General features: G+C 39.7%; 2 protein-coding genes across 2 annotated transcripts in view; both read right to left on the bottom strand.

Moving 5' to 3' along the window:
- Positions 1–10,604, bottom strand: part of LOC115627962 (DNA N6-methyl adenine demethylase) — a 63,721-nt gene extending 53,117 nt beyond the window's left edge. The window contains exons 1-2 of the mRNA XM_030523856.1: positions 10,529–10,604; positions 9,881–10,471 (exon numbers count right to left, since the gene is read on the bottom strand). Of these exons, the coding sequence (XP_030379716.1) occupies positions 9,881–10,471; positions 10,529–10,604 (667 nt within the window). The remainder of the gene's footprint in view (positions 1–9,880; positions 10,472–10,528) is intronic.
- An 8,160-nt stretch (positions 10,605–18,764) lies between these two features.
- On the bottom strand, positions 18,765–19,763 carry LOC115627961 (nucleoporin Nup37-like). Its single transcript, XM_030523854.1, has one exon. The coding sequence runs from the start codon at positions 19,761–19,763 to the stop codon at positions 18,765–18,767; it is 999 nt and encodes a 332-aa protein (XP_030379714.1).
- Positions 19,764–24,413: the final 4,650 nt, after the last annotated feature.

Below are 24,413 nucleotides of genomic sequence, written 5' to 3'. Positions count from 1 at the left end.
CTTCAAACAAAACCATTTTAGTTCACTGCTTACATAAAAACGAGCCTCTTCCTGTTGGAAAAGTAATGGAGAGAGAGAGAGAGAGAGAGCTTTAGATAGCTTCCACTGAATTAATTGTAAGCTTAAACTTCTGTAAAGTGTTATATTATTTTGAAGTATATATATTTTGAAGTTCATACTATAAAGTATGTCTAATTACATAGTGGCTTTCTGAAAACTTGTTAATAATTGGAAAAAAAAATCAACTTTCATAACCCAGAGAGGGCATATTTATATGCCTCTTATAAGTCTTCAGGCTGGTATCGTGTGCTACCGATTAATTCGTGGACTCCTTTTCACCAATTCTCGAAACTGTTGCATAAAACTATTCGCTCGTGTTTTTAAAATATTTTTTAAATATTCGAATGCATATTTCGTGTGTTTTATGTCGTGCATAACATATTATTTATAACATAAATAAATACAACTTGTGTAAGCACGAACTAAGACGTTAATGAAGTGTGCTTTTTAAACGTAATATGTATGCTGGATACGTAAAGTTGAAGAGGTCTAAGACGATTTTTATTTTTTAGTTTTGAGTATAACTTATAAGAACCAACATCTTTGAGGAATAATGATGGTTTATAAATAGAAATGAAGCCATAATTTTGAATGATTGCAAAAAGACGAAATTTTACAAAAGTTTGTTTGATTGTAATGACAGTTTTTTCACGCGCACATCTCTAGTGCCAAGCCCAGCTAATAGTTGCCCATAAGGCATTGCCAGAAATGGTCGGTCATTTAACCAGCATTTCATTTCATATACTACGAGTATGATATGTTTCAATAAAGCGTAATATATGCACGTTATGCTTTTATAGAATGTCTCCCTTTTTTCAATTCAGAAGACAGTGGCTTTGGAGATTGGTTGCCACTGCCTGTACAGTGCAGCTGTTGTCTTTTTGTGCCTCTGATGGCAAATCCTGAACCGATACCGCTATACTGGTGAGCAAATAATTTTTATACTTGCTTTGCCATTCTCATTTATTAGCCATACAAAAGCGGTGGCATTCCCCTCCAGCCCGTCTGATCGCTCCTGTTGCTGTTTGGAGTGCACATCAGAAATGCAAATCGGCTGCGGCTCTGGCGGTGGCTGCGGTTGAGGCTGTGGCAGTGGCAGTGGCTGTGGCAACTGCCTCGACTCGCCTCCGAGTGACATATCAAAGCAAAATCAAATTTGACAGACAACCGCGCTAATTTCTGCTCGATGTTTCATTGTTTCAAGGCGTTCGCTCGTTCGTTTGTTCGTTCGGCCAGCCAACCAACCAGCTGACTGACTGACTGACTGACTGACTGACGGACGACGGTCCGACCAAAGCCGAATGGGATGGGAAGGCAGAAGTTCTGGGTTGCTGCACTCACAGCTTTAAACCAAGGGGTTGACGTCGACTACTACTCGCTTATGGCATTACTTTTCAATTGTTTAAAGCGGCAAACGCGCACGCTGACGCATTTCAAAAATTCTGCAAAAACAATAAAATCAAATGGGATTTCGAGCCGATGACGATGACGCGACATATGCTCGACATGATGAGGACGTTGCGTCGTCAGCGCCGCTCATTTTCAATAACAACACCACCACCAGCACCAGCATCAGCAGAAGCAGTAGCAACAACAACAACAACAACAACAATCATCATCACCATCACATCAAACTACGAGTACATTTATTAGCTTTCCCCTTTTAGTGACTGCGGCTTGAAAGGGGCTTGTGGGGGAGGGGAAGGGGACGGAGGCACGTCAGCGGCAATCAGCCAACTACAGCTTTACTAAGAATTCCTCACAAACACACACACACACACACACACATTCCTGAGCGCAATTGAAATTTGATATTGCGCAAAATTTCTCTAAAGAATTACACACAGAGCCGTTTCATCATATAACTGGTGGCAGCAGGAGGGGAGCGGAAGAGAAAATGCAAGTGACGATGTATTTATAAACTGATTAACGTTAAACAATAGCTGATATGGGTCGCTCAACGTCTCCGGCACTTGGGTTGGGGCTCTCCGGCTGCTGGGTCAACAAAAAAAAACAACAACAAAAGTTAATGAACAACAAAAAATTTTCCAAGTGAATTCGTCATTCGAATTCAAAATTATCGCCAGACTGAGTCTCTGAGTTTCTAAACTAGCTCGCCTTTCAAGCGACCACACAGGGCGACTGAGAATACTTGTATACTCATAATAGTTGATTGCTTTCCTATGTGCCCGGAGCTATGCAAAGTAGCCCCAACAAGTGCAATGAATGGTGGCGGAGGGAGGGGGGAGAAGAAAATCAAAATACACCTGTTGGGTCACGGCTGTGGTTTCGATGAGTGCAGCAATGATTCAAGCTTGGGATAGGAAATCAACCAATCAAGTTCATCAGTTAAAACAGTTAAAGAATTAAAAAATCAGAGTGAAGAGTGTGAATCACCAGTACTTGCTTTTCCTGAAGTGTACGAATAAATAATATAATTAATATACAATTCAAGTGAGTTCCATGCAAAAAAGCAAAAAATGCCATAAAATACATCTATGAAAAAATTAAGCTGTAAGTATGCAATATATATATAAGTGAATCGTATGAAAACAAACAAATACATAAATGAAATACTTGCATGCTAAGTTTATTCCAACATTTTAGTACTTGGCCTTCAGTTGAATGCATTCATATATTATCGTAGAAGTAATCGATATTCCGAATCGCACAAATTTATTTTATGCATTCTTTTGGTGTAATTCTGTTCGAACCTAGTTAGTGAAATATATTACAAAGAGATGCTCATTCACTTGAATTAATTCATACTCATGATTCATCTACTCACAGAACACTTTTATTTTTATAAATATGTAAAGTAATTCATTTCTAGTACGTTAAGTAATCTTTCATTATAGAAGAAAAATATTTATTTCTGAAAGCAATTCTACTTTAATCATTTAAGTCCATTCGTAGCCTGTTAATTGTGACGAAACTCAACTATTCATTTGTAGAGTATATTCAATTAGTTTATTAAGCTTTTGAATCATTTTGTGATTAATAAACGATATTATGTTACATTCATAACCAAATGCGCTTCTTCGAGTTACAATAAATGTGAATAGTGAGGGAAGTATAGGTTTTTTTTTTGAATGTACTCAACCACTGATTTGAGTAGATGTGTGGCACAAGTGAGTGCATTCATTAGCCAGCCCTTCATTCATTTTCAGGCATCTTCAGCTTCTGCTCTTAATTTCTCAATAGTTTTCAACTGGTTTTTGTCATTAATCAGCAGGCAAACGACTGAGTGGCCACTTAGAGTGGAAATACGAGTATGCATGTACACTTATTTATGTGCGAGTATGTATGTATGTATGAATAATTAGCAGGCACAGGTAACAGGTAACAGTTAACAGGTAATAGTCGGAAAGAAAGTCTGGCAGGGCATGGCAAGTGGAGCCAAAGGCAATGGCAATTGTGTAGTAAGAAATAATCAAAATTCACTCAGCCGCTGAAGAAGCAGAGGAATAGTCGAACACCCGACAAGCTCAAGTGCCAAATCGTGTTTATTTTTGTTATAAAATTAGCGCAGACCCAAGTCCAGTCAGCTCGAGAGGTGAAGCGGGGGGCAGGGGAAGAGAAGTGGAACCACTACAAATGCGAATTTCAATTGTGTAGGTCTGTCTATCTCTCTGTGACTCTGACTGTAACTGTATCTGTATCTACATATATTAAGTATATATATCTGTAGCTTGAGCTCAGCTTATAGTATACGATTGTGTGCTGATTGGTGTTGTTGGGATTTGTGTGGCGAGGGCGATGGAGAGGGAGGTGAGGTGCTTGGGGTGCGAGGCTTGGCCGGCGATCAAACCCAGTGACGAGGCAGAAAATTTCATATTTATATTTGACTGACCACGATTTCGCTTATTTGTCATTATCATGGTTTTTTTTTTTTGTTATTATTTTCCGTTGTTCCTAAATGTGTCTGTTGATGTTTTCTTTCTTCCAATTTTATATTTCTGATGCATTGAAAATTATTCAAAATAATTGCGGCTAATTCTGTTTAATGTGCGCACGCCTCTGGCTCAGTCGCACACACACACACACACACACACACACATACATACGAGTACACTCTCAGAGTGTTGGCGGGCGGGGAGGGGGTGAGAGTGATTGAAAAAAATTAACCCCTTGAGTGGCACTCAGGCACGTCAAGTTGCTTTAATTGACTTTTAAATTCGCCAAAAAAAAAAAAAAATAAATAAAAGAGAAAGAAGAAAAGTACACGAAAATCAAAGCGAAAAAGTGTGACAAAGTGCCGGGGCTAAAGTGCAGCCAACAACAACAACAACAACACCAGCAGCAATAACAGAAACTGCAACAAGCACAACAACAAGAGCAACTGCTGATGTTGCACTCGTGGCGCGTTAAGCCGTCAACGACAACGTCGTCAAAAATGTTCACACCTCAGACAATGAACACAAGTGGCATGTGGCCGGCTATTCTATAAAACGTGGGCAATGGGGGGTTCAATGGGTTAAGGGGGTGGCGTGTGGACATTCTGCTCACACGCTTTGTGTGGCACAGAGCAGAAAAATTTTGTTTTTCTAATTTACGTCAACGCAAAATCAAAGCAAACGCGAAACTCGAGTGACAAAAACGAGTGTCGAGGTACAATTTTTTTCGTTTTCTATTTTTTTTTTTTGGTTTTTTTTTTGTATATTCTCAGGGTCTGGGCTCCGCGAACGACCGCCCACATTGCCAGTGCGCTGAATAGGAATATGAATTCAAAACCGCTTCAAAACTATTCAATTAAGAATATTTTTATCAACGATGCCATGGAGGTCGTTCCATCCGACCACGATGACGACGACCAGGAAAAACAAAAAGTAATGGGCAGGCAGGGGCTATTAGCAAAGTGGCTCAAATATCAAAGGGCTGCGGAAATAGAGGTGCTATGAAAAAAGTATCTTCTCAAGCAGACATAGAGTATGAAAGCTGCAACTGAATTTCAAAAATGATCTCTTTGGTAGCCATATATGTATATATATTCATATGGTAGCCAAAAGAGTTCTTTCTCGCTAGTCTCGTATAATAATCTGTATCTATAATATAAGTTCCATAACTGAAAAAGAGAGGGTGCAGAGAGATACTCCTATTCCCTTTTAATTAACAGTTGTTTGGCGAACATTCTCTTTTATTACCATTTCTTGTACTTTTTTCAATCGACATTGTTAAAACATTTTCATTATTTAAGAGCCTCTTTAATTTGACAAACAATTTGTTGACATCATCAAACCGTTTTAGGCGTACGATACTTATAAGAGGATAAGTCAACTAATAAATTAATCAATTGTAAGTGTACATCCGTTTAAGTATGAAAAACATTATTAATAAAACATTTTTCAAACATCTGATCTGATTTGTTTTTATGATGGCACCATTTCTTTGGTATGGGAGGATAAGAAACAGAAATGCCTTTGTTCTGGGAAAAGCCGATAAGATCTAAATAGAGGATTTACATTCTTACTTATGTACATAGCTGTATATTCGTGTGTATATGGAAATTCCAATATCAAGTCCTGTCGAAATTTGCATTTATACTTTAAGGAAAGAAAATGGATGACTGGGTCAAAAAGTCGAAGTGTATCGCATCTGCAGGAGGTGGGAATGAGAAGCTAAACAAATCATCAAAAATACCCAAACAGTCAAGTTTGTAGGACAAAAGATGTTTCGTTAAAGTTCCCGAAAGTTCGCTTGGATACTAATTTAGTTACCACTTTACGAATTTGTCACTAGGCATGGCCAATGATCTCATTACCTAATCAACGAAATAATTGCGGACCACTCGCCCACATCTTAAGATAAAACTAGATCAATTAATCGATCAAGTCATGTGTGCAGCGCTAATAGTTGAGCTGCGATTGTTTGGTTGTTGTTTTTTTTTTTTGCGAACATTTCACAACCAGGTGGCGTCATGAATTGCAAAAATGTGGCGCACTAAATGGTTAATTTACAGTTAAAAGTAATTTGTCACACAAAAAGAAGAAAGGAAAGATGCGTCGGCAATCGATGTGCACAGCAAATAGGCGAACATACATACTACATACATTTGCATATGTATGTATACACATAGGTACATACATACGCATGTATATATGTATGTGTGAAGGTGCGTGTGTGGTGTGCTGTGGTTGGGCTTGGTGAGTGATTGTGCAAACACATCAAAATAACTGTCACAACAAAGAGAGCCAAAGTGAAAATTGTCAATTAAGTGACAGAAAGTAAAGAAGAGGAAATAAAGAAAGAAATGTGTGTGTGTGTGTGTGTGTGTGTGTGACCAATTTGGCGATTTGACGCTATTTTTAACAAGGTGGTTGTTGTTGTTGTTGGTGTTGCTGCTTCTGCTACTCTGTAAAAGATCAAAGGCACTTAATGGCCTGGCTGGCTAGCTAGCTGCCGGCAACAAGAGGCGCCAATTGTTGGGGTGGCTTGTTGGCCCCTTTTTGGTCAACTTGGCAGGAAATCCGCTGGTTTATTTTTATTTTTTTTTTATTATTATTTGGTTGTTGTTGTTGTTGCCAAAACTTGACGCGGCTTTAATTGACGGCGACAACAACAACAACAACAAGAACAACAATAGCAACAACAGCGACGAAAGGCAAAATGGGAAAAATCAACAAAATATAAATAAAAAAAAAAAGTAGAAGCAAAAGCAGAACGGGGCAACGCAGCAAGCAAACAATATGCAAAATTAAATAAGATGACGCGAATAAAAAAGTCAAAAGCAGCAACAACAGCAACACCAACAACAACCGCAACAATCCAGTTAAAAAAGCTGCGCAAAGTTCTTTCTCACATTTATTAAACAAATTACGCGACGGCGCAGGAAAATGCGATAAATAAATACGTAGACAAATAAAGAAAAATATACATACATACATACATATATGCGTACATATGTATATACATACATGTGTATACATAATTAAAATAACAGCAACAATGTAAAGCCGACTTATTACAGCGGTGCAAAAGAGAAAGCAATACGACACCCACCCGCACAACATTCATAATAATACAAAAAAAAAACAACAACAAAAAAATCCCGTCAAAACGGAAGTTATATAAAATCAAATCGAACTCTAGCGCAACGACGAACTTATTAAGAATTGTTTGTACGAGTATGTACGTATTTATATATATATGTGTGTGTGTGTGTGTGAGCTGAGCTGAGCGAAGAAAAGCTATTTTAATTTGAGCTGAGATGCACAACAACAGCAACAACAAGGCACAGTGGGGCACAAACATAATTACACGCAGAAACTTCCAGCGCTTGTTTGCACGCTAATTATAATAACAACAACAAGAGCAGCAGAAAACTCAACAGCTGTGCGCGGCACTTAAACCGCAAGATTATCTGTATGTATGTATGTATCCCCATTTACATATGTACGCGTATGTGTTTGTGTGCTTGTGCGAGCTTCATTTGTTGTTGCCTCTGCTGATATTGCCACTTGCTCTCAATTCAATAAGCCGCCAAGCTAAGCTTCTCCCCCTCTTCTCCCCCCTCTCTCTCTCTCTCTCTCTCTTTGCCTAACTCTTTCTCCCTCTCATTCACTTCATTTCCAGCTTCACATTGTTCGCCTTCTGCCGATCGCCACATTAGCACCTCGCCGACTGTGGTTCAAAGTTTATTATTAACATTAAGCTTTGAAAACGAATCAGATATTTCTTAATGAATCTACAAGTATCTTGGCTTTTATTTGGTTTTCCCTTTGATGGCAGTGAGCTTGAATTTATTTTAATATCAGCAAGCAGTGCATACATTTATTTAGAATTGAGAATGTATGCATAATTTCTTCCATGTCTTATCAGAACGACTTACAGAAATGCTATTTCTGTAATGAAGCTATATCGATATATTATATTTCTTTCATATGCTTGGTTGCGAGTTGAATTGGAGTGAGAAAACTTAAGTTTATATGTATGTTTGACTAAACAAAACTATGTTGCCTTTCGCTAACCAAAATATTAACTACGAAATAGTTAAAACAGCTAAAAGATATATTTTTCATGAAGCTTTTGTTATAAATAATATGTTGTTTTTTTTTTATAATTTCAAATGAAATATGTAATACATTATGTAATACATATGTAATACATATGTAATACAATACATTACATTACAGAAAATAAATTGTTGTTTGTGTATTTTAAATTCGAATTGATCTCAAATTATCAATACTTGTAAATGATGGATTTTAGAAAACTTCGGCAGAATTTTAATCACTCTAAGTGAACTATAAACATTCCCCTATTTTTATTAACGAAACAACAGATTTCCATCGATTAAAAAAAAACAGGTTTTCGTAAAATTGTATTTGTTTTTAAGCCTTAAAGTAGAATCAACTACAGTTTTTCAAATAAGGAAAATGTTTTACCAACTATCACATAATCTCATCAATATATTGAGAAAAAAGTATTTTAAGGCTAACTGAAAACAAGAAGCCGAAGTTTGTTCAATATGGGCAACTTTTCCAATCCAAATTTAGTACTTAGAAAGATGTTCAGAAATATATTCGCAATATAATTTTAAAATATCCAAAATACATGTCTATGCTTCAAGTTGTAAAAATAGTCGGAACTGATAAGAACTATATACAAATGGGTGTCGGACTTTGGACATGACTAGGCAAGGTTTCTTCTAGTAATAGAAAATATACATCAACCAAGAGCATAATTGGTATATTTATAATGAAATATATTTATTCACTTTTCCAACTGTCTTGCGCTCTTTTATTCTACCATATTGTAGGGGGAAATTATATTCGAAAGTTTGAATTTGGATAGTTTTGTTGTTATATGTTTATAATATTTTGTGAATAAGAATAAATCCTTAATTCAAAATTATTCATTAATAATCTATTGTTATTTATGTTAATACAGATTTGTGGAGTGAATTTTATGCAGCCAAGAGAATTTGAACTATCAAACGAGCATCACAAAATGCTGGCAATTTGTTTGCCATTAGAAGGGCGTAGGGCAGGCCGTATCAAATCGCTTATGTTCCACGGTAAAGTTGCTGCTGTTTCACACGCACATACTCATTGCATTCATTTTCGATGTGTTATTGTGTGTGTGTGTGTGCGTGTGAGTGTGGCGTGTGTGTATGTGTGTACAGCAATTGCCATTGCAATTAGCAGTTCAACTTGAGTGGCAATGGAGTGGATTTGGGAGCTGGATGGCCGAACCACAAATCGAGTCAACCCGAGTCGGAGTCGGAGCCAGGTCGGGCGGGGCCGGGCCGGGCCAGGCCGGGCATTGTCGATGGTTCGCTGATTAATTTATTTTTTATGCAAACTAAGCGGATGGCAGGTGACAAAGTCTACCAGTTGCGACTGCTAATTGCGTTGCACGAGTGGAGAGAGACTTAAACTGTAACTGCTGTGGCTGTGACTCAGTGGCTTAGTGGATCGGAGTAGTGGTTGGGTGGCTTTAATACCCTGTAACCGAAGGGTATAATGCTATTATGAAATCGTTCAGAGGCAGGCCCCGCAAATTATTATTTTTTTTTGCAATCAGTCAACGCATGGATCTCACGAAGTAAACGAGCTAGAATCACCAGACTCAGTATCAAGGAATTCCTAAGTACCAGGAAGGACAAGCTTATGAGAATTACTCTAAAGCTACATCCATAAATATTAAAAGCAATTTTAAAAAAATTCGGAACAAGGTTTTAAAAGAACAAACTTGTGGAAAAAATTAAAAAAAGGAGCTTGTTATATAACGAAGTGGTGAGTATATAGATATGTACATATATATGTATATATAGGAGTTGGACGGGCGGGAGTCTAGCATTCGACACGTTTAAGCTTACCCTGTGCATGCAGCAACGGATGATGCGGGTGCGGCGGCATTGGCGGTGGTGCTGCCACCACCGGCACTGTGGTTCCTTGCAGCTGATGATGATGCTGGTGGTGATGATGATGGTGTGGGTGATGCGCTGGGTGGTGTTGTTGATGAAGATGTTGATGGTGGTGGTGTTGGTGGTGCAACGGTGGCTGCTGATGCTGTTGTTGTTGGGCCACAGCTGCGGCGGCCGCCAGCTGATGGGGCATAAAGGCGGCAGCCACCGCTGCATGAGCATTAAAGTAGGCCATACGTGATGCCGCTGCCATGGTCAGCTGTTGCTGATGATGTTGTTGTTGTTGTTGCTGTTGCTGTTGTTGCTGGTCGCGATAGTGCTCCACTTTTAGGACAGGGCTGGGACTGGAAGTTGTTATTGTTGTTGCCACCGAACTGGCAACTGCTGTATATTGAGCCAAAGATGTGGCTGCAGTTGCTGTTGCTGTCGTTGGTTTCGGCGGTGTTGGCGTTTGCCGCGATTCTGTTGTTGATTTTGCTGTACCGATTGCCGTCGTTGTTGTTGTTGTTGTTGTCAGATCGGTTGGTGCTTCACATGTGCTTGCTGTTCCAGCAGTTGTTGGTGTGGTTATTGTTGCTGTTGTTGTTGTTGTCGTGGAACCTCCCGCTCCCGCTCCCGCTGCCGCCACAGCCAGCCCCAACAACTCCTGTATGGCAAACGGTGAACGTTGCGGCATTTTGTCTTCCTGCTCTCTTTTTCTCTTGCCTGCTCGCGCTCTCTCACGCGCGCTCGCACTAACAGGCTCAGTTGCGTATTAGCTATTGCCGCTGCGGCGGCTCTTATCTCCGCTCTTTGTTTGCTTAATTACACAGTTTTGGGAGCCCAAACATTGTACTCGCACTCACACTCAATTAAAAGCTCATACAAACATACATACGTGAGCGCATTTTGTTTGTGTACTCGTATGATGCGTGTGCGTATTTGTGTATGTACATGGCTGTGTGTGTGCGTTTGTGTGTGTGTGTGTGTGCTTTGTGTACGTGAGAGTTATGTTTTTGTTTTGTATGCCGCTTATAGGCGCACGTTCTTTTTACTATAAAATATTGCACTGAAAAAAATTAAAGTTACTGCAATTGTTGGTGCAATTGATGGCTAATGGCAAATGGCTAATGCTGCTGTTGGCTGTTGCATGCAACACTCGCCGTTTTGTGGGCTGCTGTTGCGTGACGGCGCGCGCTTGTCGTTTGTCGCAAAAACACACAACAAATTCGCAATAATTTCCACGTTAAACTGTTGCCTGACTTAATGTGCACCCAGAGTTTTGTCGTCGTCGCCGTCATCGTCGTCGTCGCCATCGATGGCTGCGTTGGTGGTTGGGCCAAGCCAAAAAGTGTTGCACGACAACAGACGCCAGGCAACGGCAACGGGACTAAAACGCTTGGCTAACGGCATCGCTGGCATCGGTCCAGAGCAAACGCAACAGCAACAGCAACACCAACAGCAACAGCAACACAGCAAAGGCATCACCAGCAAGCTCTAAGTAGTCCTCGCACGCGCCGGTGTCGTCGTCGTCAACGCTGCTGTCGACGTAGCTGTGGCTGCGCTGCCTCTGGCTAAAGCAGCACAGCACAGCAACGGTAAATTGCTGGTCGCGGCATGGGCGGCGTCAGTCGGAGCAACGGCTGCGGTCATCAGTTGCGTCGCTCAGACATGCGAGAGTAAGCGAGAGCGCGCCCATTGGAATTTCCCCTCCGCCATGGATTGGCAACATGGCGCATGTGCGCACTGTTGTTGCTGCTGTTGTCGCTGTGGTTAGAGGAGAGCGACTAGTGTTTGCCGATAGCAAGCATGCACTACTGCTCGAACGCATGCCGTACTTCCAATATGAACTGGAATGCTTCCAGCTAGCCGGTGTTGTTTGTTAGTGTGCGTGCCACAACTTTTGAGTGTGTGCGTGTCGCATTCGAGCGCTTCTTTGCATGTGTGTGTGCGCGCACCCATTTTGTGAGCAACGAAGGGGTGGGTAGGCAGAGTCCTGAGCCCGAGCCCGAGACAGAGTTTGGGCCGCGCGCTTGCTCGTTCAATGAAGGACGCCAATTTATAGCCAAAAAACAAAAAAAAAAGAAAGGAAAAAGCAAAGCTCTCGACGATGTGCTGGAGTAGTAAGTAAAACTACACGCTCTCGTTGCTGTTTTAGTTGTTTTTGTTGCACTCCTGCCTGCTGGTGCTTGAGTATGGGAGTATGGGTTGACGGTGGCAGTATCTGCAGCAGCAGCAGCAGCAGCAACAACGACAACAACAGCTGCAACAACAAAAAGCAGTCTAATTAAAATGTTGTAGAACTTTTGCTATTAAAACGCGTAAATTAGCATCCACACTGCGCTACACGAATGCAGCAGGCGGCAGGCGGCAGGCGAGAGGAGCTGTAACTGCGGGGCTGCAGCTGAAGCTAATGTATGTATGTAAGTATGTATGTTGTGTCCACATATGTGTGTGTGTGTGTGCAGAAATACTTACTACACATGATATACATCTATGACTATGTTTTAGATTTGCTGCGAGAGAGCTTTGCAGTTTTCTTTGGCCAAAACGGAGCTTTGAGTGTGCTCGCCAGGCTTCGATTTAATTTGCCAAATTTTGAACAATCGTCTGATTTTGTTTATACAAGTAGTGGGGCTGTTCAATGGATCTACACTTAGCAGCAACTTTATGGAACTCCCAATATTGAGTTTAGTTTTCTCTTTACAAATATTTCACTCAGGAGCAATTATTAGTTTTGTAGATATAGGTAAATGGCTTAAAATATATACCACACATATAGCTTTATTGTTTTTTAAATTCATCTGCACTTCCTGGCGGCTCGTTTCCTCAGACTCTCATAAGATTCTTCCTCTAATGGATTTTACAAAACGGCTCTCATGTCGGCTCAGTTCAGTTCGGTTGTTTACTCCTTTGGTTTCAAGGCATTTCTCTCATTATAAATATATATAATTTAACTATACATTAAAGATATTGTTTACATGGGATTGCCAGATTTCAGGTTAAATGTTGAGCGATTCAATTAAACATTTGTTTTTAATTCGTAAATACAAGTACTTTTTTTTGCTATTCTTTGGACATATTTTTTATTTATATATATGTTTCCATTGCTTGGGGAGTCGTTTTCCGCTTAAATCTGTTACTATTGATAATTACAGATCAACATTGATTTTAAATAACTAATAGAATTGCCGACGATATATGCTTACATATGCAACCGACTTAGGAATACTACACTATTTTTGTCTCTGTTTTACACTCGAAAATATTTGTATTCGGTTTTCCTATTACTTGGAACGACTTGGACTTCACGTCCAAGTTGAGATATGTATTAAAATAAATTAATAAATTCTATATAATTCATTATGCTTCAGCAACATAGTTAAAGAAGTTTTGTTTTCATTACAAAATACTTACTTTTTTTAAGTAAACGTTATTTCTAATAGTTATTGTCAACTTAAGAGATTCTTTTCTATATTCTTTAGTCCCCAAATGGCAAAGTCAATTGTCGTGGCTGGCAAGCGAGGTTCCATGAGGAACTTCTGCCCCCAATTGGGGCAACAAATGCTGAACGAATTCTCACGCATCTCTGTCTCTCGAGAGCGGCCACGCGGCCCACGCGGTACTTTAGGCCTCGGCGTAATCGTCAGTCTCGCCTGTCTCGTCCGTCCGTCCATTCGCAATTAAACAATTAAAATGTCAAAGCGCGGATAAATAATCGTAAAGCGGAATAATTTAATAATTATTCAAGGGGCACATGGCTTTAGAAGCTGCGCGACGGCGGCCACGCAGTCTGCCATGAACACGGCAAGTCGCCAACGAGGCAGACTAAGAGAGCAATACAGAGAAAGAGAGAGAGAGAGAGGGAGAGAGCGCGGAATAGGCAGCGCTGCCGTCGCTCGATCGTGTGGGATCGCCGTCGCGCCGCTAGGTAGAGAGACTGGTTGGGTATGGGATTGAGATGCGTGCCGCAGGAATTCGCTTGTTTGGGTAATACGATATTTTTTGTAGACTCTGTGGGGATGACGATGAATCATAGAGGGAAGATTTTTAATGCGAATTTCGCATTTCTTCGATCGACCGACTCGTTTACTGATTTTTATTGTTAATTAACTTGCAATTACAATTGCGCTGCGCATTGCCAATAAAACGATGATGCCAGGACGAGGATGGTGCACACACAAGTCCACAACAAAAAGGAAACTAAGAAAACTTATAGCTGTCAAAATAAATATTGGGTTTCCATGATCCACATTCGTAATGCGATACGCTGACATAGTTTCGTGTTTTTAGCAGCAGTCTAGTTTTGTAAGGCCTAGTTTTGTAAGAGAGGCAGTATCTATAGTTTATGCTCCAAATAAGTGGCACGGCTCCAAAAAGAATGGCATTGCCTCGCTGTCTGCCCTGCGATTCGTAAGACAGCCAAATGTCCTTCAACTCGAAGCCCTTTTCAAGCATCTCTCACGCTCGCGTTTAGGTAGAGCGATATTTTTATCATTGTTTTGCCAATATTTTGACGTATTGTTCACACAAGCCCAGCCACAACAAATCCTGGATACAGGGTGCATTTTATCGACTGCAGCCATCGCACAACAAAAAGCAGCTTTAAAAGGGGGGCTTGTTGTGCTCTCAGCTCTGTCCTTACTTGAGAACGAAAATAACTCAAGACCGAAACGTCTTCTTCGGAGCAATGGAGTTATTAATTGGAGTCGAATGCCCCAAAAGCTTTTCAATTAATAGCTGTATAGGATTGCTGTCCATATTTCAAACAATGTTTATGAAATGCAACCATTTCTTTTCAATTTAATTGGTTGCTAAAGTGTCTTGTCTATTTTTAATATTTTAATCTGTGATAGGCACAAAATGCTGTCGCAACATTATTATCCAAGCGATGTAGCTTTAAAGACTCAGAGTGGCTTCAATATTGGCGTTGCTTGATATAAATAAGAGCAAGTTTGTAAAATTTAGAGATTAGATTACTTTTTATTTTGTTCATATTGAACTGTTTACAAGGAAAGTCCTTAAGGTTATGCTGAATAGCAGGAAATTTTGCTCACTAAGAACATAGAACTACCATTAACAATAATTTGGATTAGTCTCAGTAAATAGCAGTATAATTAAGATTCTGTTTAACTCTTCGTTTTTCCAAGGTTTCACTTGAGTTGTTCGGAGCCATTTAAAGCTTTAGATGGGGGCCGGCAAGATTTTCGAAGCCTGCTTCAAAGGAGTAGACGACTTGTATAAAGTTATTCCTTATATAATTAAATAAGAAACATTTTAATTTCTTATTTGGATAAAATAGCAATACGGTGTCGCTTTTTTCATTTCATAACTGCAAATCCTTTCTTTCACACCCAAATATTCTATAGAAAGCCATCGACTCAAAATGAAAGCCACAACAACTACGATGGTCCGAAGAAATTGGGTATTTTGTGCATACTTGTATGTGTGGTTAGGCTTTGTTGTCTCTAAAATTGGAATCCCCTTTCAAACGTTTAGAGACCACTTTTTAAACGGTCGCTTGAACTATACGTGTATGCATAGCTTACTTATCATAATTTATTAAAATTTATACATTATATTATAATTCTGTTTACAATTGTATTTAGGGCTTATTGTTTCGAATCTCAAACCGCAATAGACTACAGCTTCTAATAATGTGATACAACGATTTGGATATCCATTTCTGCGCTCCTTATTAGTAAGCTATTTCAAATAAAAACAGTGTATTTATTTATCCGATTGACAATTAAATCGTATAACATTTATATGAGGTGCTTTTAGCAGCCATAAGGACCTGACAGCTGCTTCCAACAATTCTCGACATCAGTGGACATAGAGTCATGTCAACTTTAGACTTTATCCTTAGAGATGGATAGATCCTTTGGAACGCATTTCGCTCTACGTTTGTGACACTAGTACTTCTCCCTCTCCAAGCCCCTCTCCAGACGTGGCAGTCTTGTTTTTGGTAAGCGAGTCAACTGACATCAGAGTCGAGTTGTGGCAGCCAAAGCCGTTGAATGATTTAATTATCTGGCTATGATGTGTTCACCTCTTTGTTCATGTGTTGTTGTTGTTGCTGCTGCTGCTGCTGCTGCCGCCTCAAGTGGCCATGTGGAGTGCGAAAGTTGCGCGCTGCGAGCTCCCCATAAAGGCAGAAAAAAAATATATATACATACTATACATATGCACATAGGTATGTATATGAGAAGGCGATTGAAGAAAAACAAGACCAGAGTGTTCGAATGTCAATTATGAGTGTCGAGAGCGTGTCTTTGAATGGATTTATTTATTTACCTATTATGCATTGTTTAAGGCACTGCAAAGCGCACAATCCGACAAACTTAATTATGAGCAATTACAGTTCAGTTACTTTGTTGCCTATTTTGTATTTTTCGGGCAATCATTTGAAGCGATTGCTGTCCAAAAGGGTGATGGTGGAGGAGGAGGAGGAGGACGGGGAGAGGCGTTTGAGATCTTGACTGTCAAATGGCTTAAAGACCGTTGTAACACTTGCCAAAACCACAATTGTTGCTATTGTTGTTGTTGTTGCTGTTGCTGCTGCCCATTGTTGTGTAATTAAGTTGTTTCGTTGTCCGACACCGACAACATAATGATTGCAAGTGCTGGCCATTTTTACACAATATTATTGTCACAGGCAGACTGGTTGTTGTTGCTGTTGTTGTTGTTGCTGTCAGCTTTGTCTTGTGATTAGGCTGAGGCCTTAATTGCCGCACAATGGCACAATGATGGCAAACATTAATAAACAATAAATAGGTGAAAAAATAGGAAAACATTACATTTACCGTACAAGTGTTGAACAAATTTGTATTAGCCGCCAAATTATTATTATTATCGTTATTATTATTGTTGTTATTCTTGTTATTGTTGCTATTGCTGTTGTTGCCGATTTCAAGTTTAATTTTCAATTATTTAATTGTTTCGCCTGCGCTGTTAAGCTAGTGAGCATTGTTATTTGTTGTTTATTATTTATTATTGTTGTTCATTATTCGTTTGCCATTGTCGCTGTTTCTCTCTGGTTGGGTAACGTGAGAAAATTAATTTACCAGCGAGGTGAATGGCTCGCCTAAAAAAAAAAAAAATGAAAAACAAATAAATCAAATGAACGGAGAGTCGAAAAAAAGTCGTGACAAACAGCTATCTTCGAAGTTGGAGCGCATAGATAATAGAAAGTTGAAGTGCTAAAACGAGAAAAGGCGGCCAACACATTATACTCGTATGCTTCAACTCGAGCCAGTTGGCCATCGAGTCGGTCAATAAAAGGCTTACAATTTATTGTGCCCATCTACATACATACCTATGTATATAGTAGGATCGACAGGGTTAGTGCTGTGCATGGATCGAGCTTTAGACACGCGCACCCGCAACCTACGATACCTATGGATAGACAAAATATTGCCCCTTAAATCAATGCATACTCCTATGTACATACACATATGTACTTATATACTTGTAGTAGGCATGTAGCGTCTTTCTGTTGCAACTAATAATGAAAAGCAAATGAGACACCCAATACACAATACTTTACTTTTTCTAACAATGGTAAGAAAATACACAACTAATTAACTCCCAACTATTAGCAACCCTCTTTAAGACAAGTATGTAATAAATTTATAGCAGTAATCTGCAAAAATAGTTCGAAATTATGAATGGTATATATGTAGTTCTAAATATTTGGTTCTCTCGTACTTAAATATTATATTATTTTACAAATAGAAACTCCCAACTATTAGCAACCCTCTTTAAGACAAGCATGTAATAAATTTATAGCAATAATCTGCAAAAATAGTTCGAAATTATGAATGATATATATATGTAGTTCTAAATATTTGGTTCTCTCGTACTTAAATATTATATTATTTTAAGAGTCGAACATACTTAAAATTTGAATAACTTAAACCAATTCATCGAGGTCGTTCAAACCAAATTTTCTAGAACTTCCATGAAATAACAGTAACATCAATTTTTACACAATATTTCAATTTAGTGCAGGAAATTCGAATTATTGTTAGAGTTCTTCTTTCTTGTTTGCTTGCCATTCGTGATTCTTCGTATCACGCACGGCTGAAGTCCACCTCTAAGGCTAAGAGCGGATTTCTGGCGAAAAGCTAACTCTTTAATTCTCTGCCTGACTGCATTTTTGTGCACACAAACATATGTATGTATTTTTATATTTTTTATATGTGTAGCAAATTGTTGTTATTTTTATTTGCAATATTTTAGTTTTGATTATTTGTTGAATAAATACATACAAGTATATTTTTAAAAAACTCTTTTCCAGCCATGTTTTTCTTTCAAATGCAACAATTTATCATGTTGTGCTGTTTTAGGCCAACAGATGGCGCCTACAGCACTTTATAGCTAATTTAGCAGGGCAATCGACACGTCCTCGGCGCGGCAAGCGCCTGGTTTGTGTCTTCGCTAGTGGAGCAGCATACATTTTGAAAGTTAATTAAAAGTTTGCTAATTAGCGACTACCGTTAGTGGCTGCTTTAAGCTATAGTTCTGCCAAGAATTCAGTTCGTCACTAATTTAAGTCGCTCACTAAATACTGTAGCCGTTAGATTTGGAAATAACTGCAAAGTATTGTGGTTTGAAATGAACACATTTGGTATTTGTTTTATTACAGACTTGTGTTTCTTTAGCTTTTGGTGTATAAATGATATTTAAACAATTTGTGAGCCGATATCATGCTATGTATAAATATATATATAAAAATTTGCATATTTAACATAACATTTAAAAATGTTCTTCGATCAACTATTGTTTTAGGCGATTCGGTATTAAAAACAAATCAAAATAAAAGTTTAAGGCACTGTTGAAGTTCAATTCATGACTAGAAGTTGGTGGGAATCGACTTCAAGTTCAATTTCCAGAAGAATATGCGCCTATCACACGGTGCAACTATGTACGGCAGTTTCTGATGGAAATCTAAGCCGCTGAACTGCTGTAGCTCGTAGTCCAACACAGGATCGGTGGAGTTAGCCTCCATGACCTTCATTGTGGAGTTGGGGCTCCCGACGCTGGCAAACATTAGACGGTTGGGGTCGGGTGCCAGGCGAACGATGCGGCCAATATCCTCATGCACAGGAACTATTTTGACCGGCTTGGGGGGTCGGTTCATATCATAGATGAATATATTTCTGTCAGCCATGGCAACTATAAGCGAGCGATGGGTATGTCTCCAATCCACAGACATCAGCGGATAATTTGGCGTCCTAACCGTAAACATCGATTGATTATTCAACACATTATATATGTGAATAAAGCCCTGCTTCTCGGCCACCAGTACTATCTCGGGATCAGTGGGATGGGGCCTAACGGCCACAGCAGCTGAGATTAGGGAGAATGTGGTAAAGGTCACTGCAGGCGAGTCTTTTTCAACCTTCCAGAATTTGCAGGTGCAGTCGTCGCTCACCGAGCTAATCGCCCGGCCCCCGCAAACCCACGAAATGTCATTAATGTAGGCTGTGTGGTCCTTCAGAAGCTGATAACGGGTGGAACCCGCCAGGTCGGTGTAGTAGATCCTTAGCTCGCACAAATCAACGGCAGCACAAATTGTCACACTCTTTGGGTTGTCGACGAGCGAAGTATCTGGCGAGAAGGTCATCAAATGGCAGCGGGTGCCGCGCGGCAGCAGCTCAATATCTTGCACATATTTCCAATTGAACTCATCACCATTCTCCTCCGGCAGCTGCAGCGACAAAAGCGAGAGCCGTGACTCGAAAGCAACACAAATCAGATTGTAAGCTGCCTCATTTCTGCAAATCGCTTGGCTAATAATCGTGTCAGTCAAATAGATGATGTGGTTCGGCTTAGTTCCCATGTGCTTCATGCTGCAAAATGTGCATAAATAATGTCTGCAGGAGTACATCAGCCATTAACTAACACTCATCATCAGCTCAAATCATCTGCAAACATACTTACTAGGCACAAACTCCACACCTAATACGTTTATTAAATGCAAGAAAAAATGCACGCGACGCAAGTGCTCCACAATAGGATTCTGGTTTTGCAGAATTTTCCAATACTGAAACAAACTGCTGCTGCTCATGCAGCAATGCACTCGATAATTCAATCCACATACATATACACATTATATTGCCGAAAGAAAATTTTTGTTTTTGCCTGACTCATCAGTACAGTCGTCTTTAGATGTCTTTACAAGTGCATTTCAATATCAGTTGCTATGGCGCATGTGTTGTCGCCTTAGCTGCAGGTGGCCTAATACATACTGTTGTCCCGCTCGTGCGCATTGTGTTTTGTGTAAGCCTGCACGCTTAGAACAGATAATGGGCATAGTTGGAAAAATAGCTTGCGTTGTTGCCTCAACGGTTCTTAAACCGTTGCTTTCATTTTTGAAAATGTGAACCAGTTCGATTCACAGCTCAAACGAAATTTAGTTCCGCTCTTCAGAAGCAAGGTTGTGGAAATAAGTGTGCACCTAATTCTGTTTTTAAACGGTTTTTTTACACGATTTTTATATAACAGGGCTTGAAAATTGAAAATTTCATATATACAAGTATTGCTATTTTTTGAATATAATCAATGTCTTTTTTTATACGGTTGTTTCTGGAACCAATCTACCGTGTAAAAACAGAAGTAGGTGTACACTTAATTCTTTTTTTACACGGTTGGAAAATTACAAATTTTATACATGGTGACACGACATTATTCCTTTTAGCACGATTTAAAATAACATTTGATCAATGATGCAATCTACCGTGTAAGAACAGAAAAGAACAAAAGTATATTCAAGGGCATGCGCAGCTTTTTCCGAAGGGGGGTGGGTTAATGAAATAACAAATTTGTATTACAAAATAATTTATGCATATGATCCATGGAAAAACTTCAACAAATGCAACTCCGTTCCATTTGAAGACGAAATTGTGCGTTATATTAATAAATTGTGTGGTCGACTTCATATTGTGACATTTTTTTTAGAGGACTTGAGTATATTAAACAGATATTAATCAGATATGACTGTATATTTACTTTAAATTATAATCACACATACAGTAATATTTATTGACGATTTAAAGCCATTCTCTTGCTTTTTCTTAGCACATGTAATATATGTATTAATTTATTACACATTAGTGATATATTTAAATTGAAATATTAAATAATAATTGTCACATACAATTCAGATTAAGATATAAAATCAAGCAATGGAATTTGTCGTTGCTTTAGAAAATTGGCTTTCCAGACTCGTATTTTCTGTTGTATTGTAGTACCTAATTGAGATTTGAATTCATCTAGTACCTCACTCGTCTATACCTTGAACATTTACCCTCGCAGCTTAGAACTGCTCTCAGGTCACATCGGGTCAGTTTAGAACTGCCCCCAGTTCAGCCAGATCTCCACATCCAGCGTTCTCCAGTCAATGTCCTTATGGTCCTCCAATTGCAGTGCTCAGGCAGCTCAGGCTGGCTTCAACAGCAGCAGCAATAATACTCCAATACAAGAACAAACGCCAGAAACCCCAGCTTTGGAGCACAATCATCACCGAGTTATTCAGGCGGACCCAAGCTGATACTGAGGCTGGTACTGTGGAATGCAAATGGCCTTTCTATGCATGCGCCAGAGGTCAATCAATGTCAATCAACTTTTCGAACATTGGTTAGATTCTAATGAGGGCTAGCTGCCATTTCATAATACTCCTTCAAAGTTGATTTTGTCAGCATTTTAGGAAAAGTTTACCTCATAAAATATATTGAACAAAAGAGAAAGAAAAAAAACGCATGCGAATTATTTGTTTTAGTGGGGAAATTCACAAGCAATCCGTCCTCAAAACCTTGCAATACACAGCCATTATTATGGTTAAATATGTTAATAGGATTATTTGCTCTAATTTCCTCGTCGCCCAACAACAACAACTAGCAAAAAAGTTGACGAGAATTTTAAATACGGGTCGGGTTGGAAGGGCAGAAAAATGATTTATCATCTGAGAACACTTGAATGAGGACGCGCTTGACAAGGGTTGTGTGTGTGAGCGTGTGTGTGTGTGTGTGTGCGTGTGTATGTGTGTGTCTATATGGAAGTCTACTTATATACGAAGTGGCCAAGTGTGTGCTTAATGACGACGACGAACCAATTTATAGGACAGCCCGGCCAGGCAGGGCAGATTGCAGATGATCGGACGCACAGACGGATGGACGGATGGACTGGTGGACGGACGGGTGCTAAAAAGGTACTTCAACAAACCAAAAAGCAAACACTAGATACGAGCGAGCATTGAAAGCAACCGAGCCAAGCGAGCTAACGCTTTTTATGGCCAACTTTTGCCAAGGACTTGAGGCAGTTTAGGGCTGGGAAGGCATTTACAAGCAAATTAGAAAATAAGCAACAGCAAGCAAATACAGCCAGAGGGGTGCTGCTGCCGTTGCTGGTGGTTGTTAAGCGAAGAACAAAAACAAATTAGTAGCAACAGCAACAGCAACAAAACACAATAAACTGGAAACTTACAGTGGTCCCAAGTTTAATACGAAGTCAATTAAAAGCCCAACACCCAAACAACCAATCAAAAACTTTTGATTAAAGGACATGTTATATAGTAATATGATGGAGATTATTATTAAATGTTAATTAGATAAATTATAGTTCTCAGTTGACTCATTGAAGAAAGCCAAACAAATGTACGCAGCCATATCCATGTCTGTGGCAATAATATTGATATTTTCCCAAAAATTGTCCAACACGTAGATATATACTATATATCGGCAATTGGAAACATACAAGTATACTACTGGACGTGGACTACTGGTTGAAGTGCGAACATTTTCTCGACACATTTTAGAGTACAACAATTTGGAGAACTTAGAAGTAGGTTAAGACAAATGCGGAAGCCAATAAACAAAAAAGCTGACAAAGGTACTAGATATTGGAACAAATAATGTTTCTTATTATTCATGTTAAAGGATTAAAAGATGGGAGGGAGACGTGAACGTAAAGAAGTGGGAATTTAGACTAATATTGATTTCAAAACATGTTTCTAGGGCAGGGGAGAACTGACTTTATTGCCTGTCCTGATTTACTGGCAATAAAGTAAAGTAAAGACGATATTTTTATTAAATTTCCGCGAGCAGAGTTTTTGGCTTACGAGTTTAATTTGTTCCATTCTCTCTATAACAATCTTTAGTCGTCTTAATGTCAATAATCTTTACAATTACAGTGAAATAAAGTTAATTTAACGAACAAATGTTCCTCAACAGAAAACATTTAATTGAAGAGTGCATGCAGGATTGAATGATTGTTTTTTTTTTTCTGTTTTCTGAATGACAATCGAAGTCCTTTAAAATGAAATTTGAATGTTGCACCACGGTGCGAGTGTTTGACGAGCGTTTGAAGGTTTGTTAGCATTTAAATATGGTGGATGGGGAAAGGGAAGGGAAGGGGGAGGGGAGGGTTAAGGTGGTGGTGGTCGATCGGTCGCCGGCATAGGGGTGTGAAAAATTAGTTTGCGTAACAAAAACTAAGCGACAGACACGAGGGCTGCAAACATTTCCAAAATGGCTGCGAATCGAGGAACGCGCGCGCGACTCTTGAAATGCAATTGAAGTGTAAGGAGAGAAGTGGCCGCCGCTTTGCGCTAATGATGGTGATGCCGATGCCGATGATGATGATGATGATGATGGTGATGGTCATTAGGATGTTAATGGGAAGAGGAGAGTACGCTCGACAAGCAAGTTAATCACATTATATAATTTTGTTGTAGCCTCTCAAAGGGTGTGCAAGCTTTTGTGTTGTTGCCACTGTTCGTTCTTGTTGTTCTTCATAATGTTATTTTGATAACGAGGCATGGGACAAGGGCGCGAAGCATGAGGCATGAGGCAGAATGCCCGCCCCGAGAGCAGGCAGCAGGGTGTTGCTTTTTCAAGCCGTTATGCAAAGCAGCAATGACTTCAATTAGATGACGCGTCGTCGGCGACAGCGACAGCGACAATGAGGCTGTTGATGTCGCTGTTGCTGCCACTAATGGTGGCAAGGAGGGTGCAACACCGCAGCCAACCAAAAAAGGGGCGCGCGTCAATGCCAAACCGAAAAGAATATTAAAAAAAAAAAACAGAAAAATAAAGAAAAACATGGCAGCCCAGCAGCCTCATGCATTGGAACAATTGTGCGCTCGGTTGCGGGCGCAGGGCGAGGGACACAGGATTGGCAACGTGGCAATGTCAGAGCAGGGGCAGGGGCAGGGGCAGGGGCAGAGCCATTGGCATGGCTATGGGTATGGGCATGGGCGGTGGCAACATCGGCGGCGGCAGCCACTTTCAATTGTGGCAAATTGCAGGCGTTTCCGGCGCGCTCAGCGGCTGCCATCATTACTTATTACTTGAGTTTTTTATTAACGACACTTCGCTTGCACATGCTCGCACACACACACACACGCACACACACACGCACACACACACACGCACATACAATGTCAATGGCTGCGCCGCATGCGTTTTATTCCAAGCGCGCGCTCTTTTTGTTGTTGACATTT

The sequence above is a fragment of the Scaptodrosophila lebanonensis genome, unplaced genomic scaffold (assembly GCF_003285725.1).
Source record: "Scaptodrosophila lebanonensis strain 11010-0011.00,11010-0021.00 unplaced genomic scaffold, SlebRS2 tig00000098-arrow-pilon, whole genome shotgun sequence".
Taxonomy (NCBI): domain Eukaryota; kingdom Metazoa; phylum Arthropoda; class Insecta; order Diptera; family Drosophilidae; genus Scaptodrosophila; species Scaptodrosophila lebanonensis.
The sequence above is the reverse complement of the archived record's forward strand: the minus strand, read 5'-3'. Positions and strand labels throughout refer to the sequence as shown.

Coding starts and splice junctions, on each gene's coding strand:
- LOC115627961 (XM_030523854.1), bottom strand. CDS start 19,763: ATGAAGCACATGGGAACTAAGCCGAACCACATCATCTATTTGACTGAC.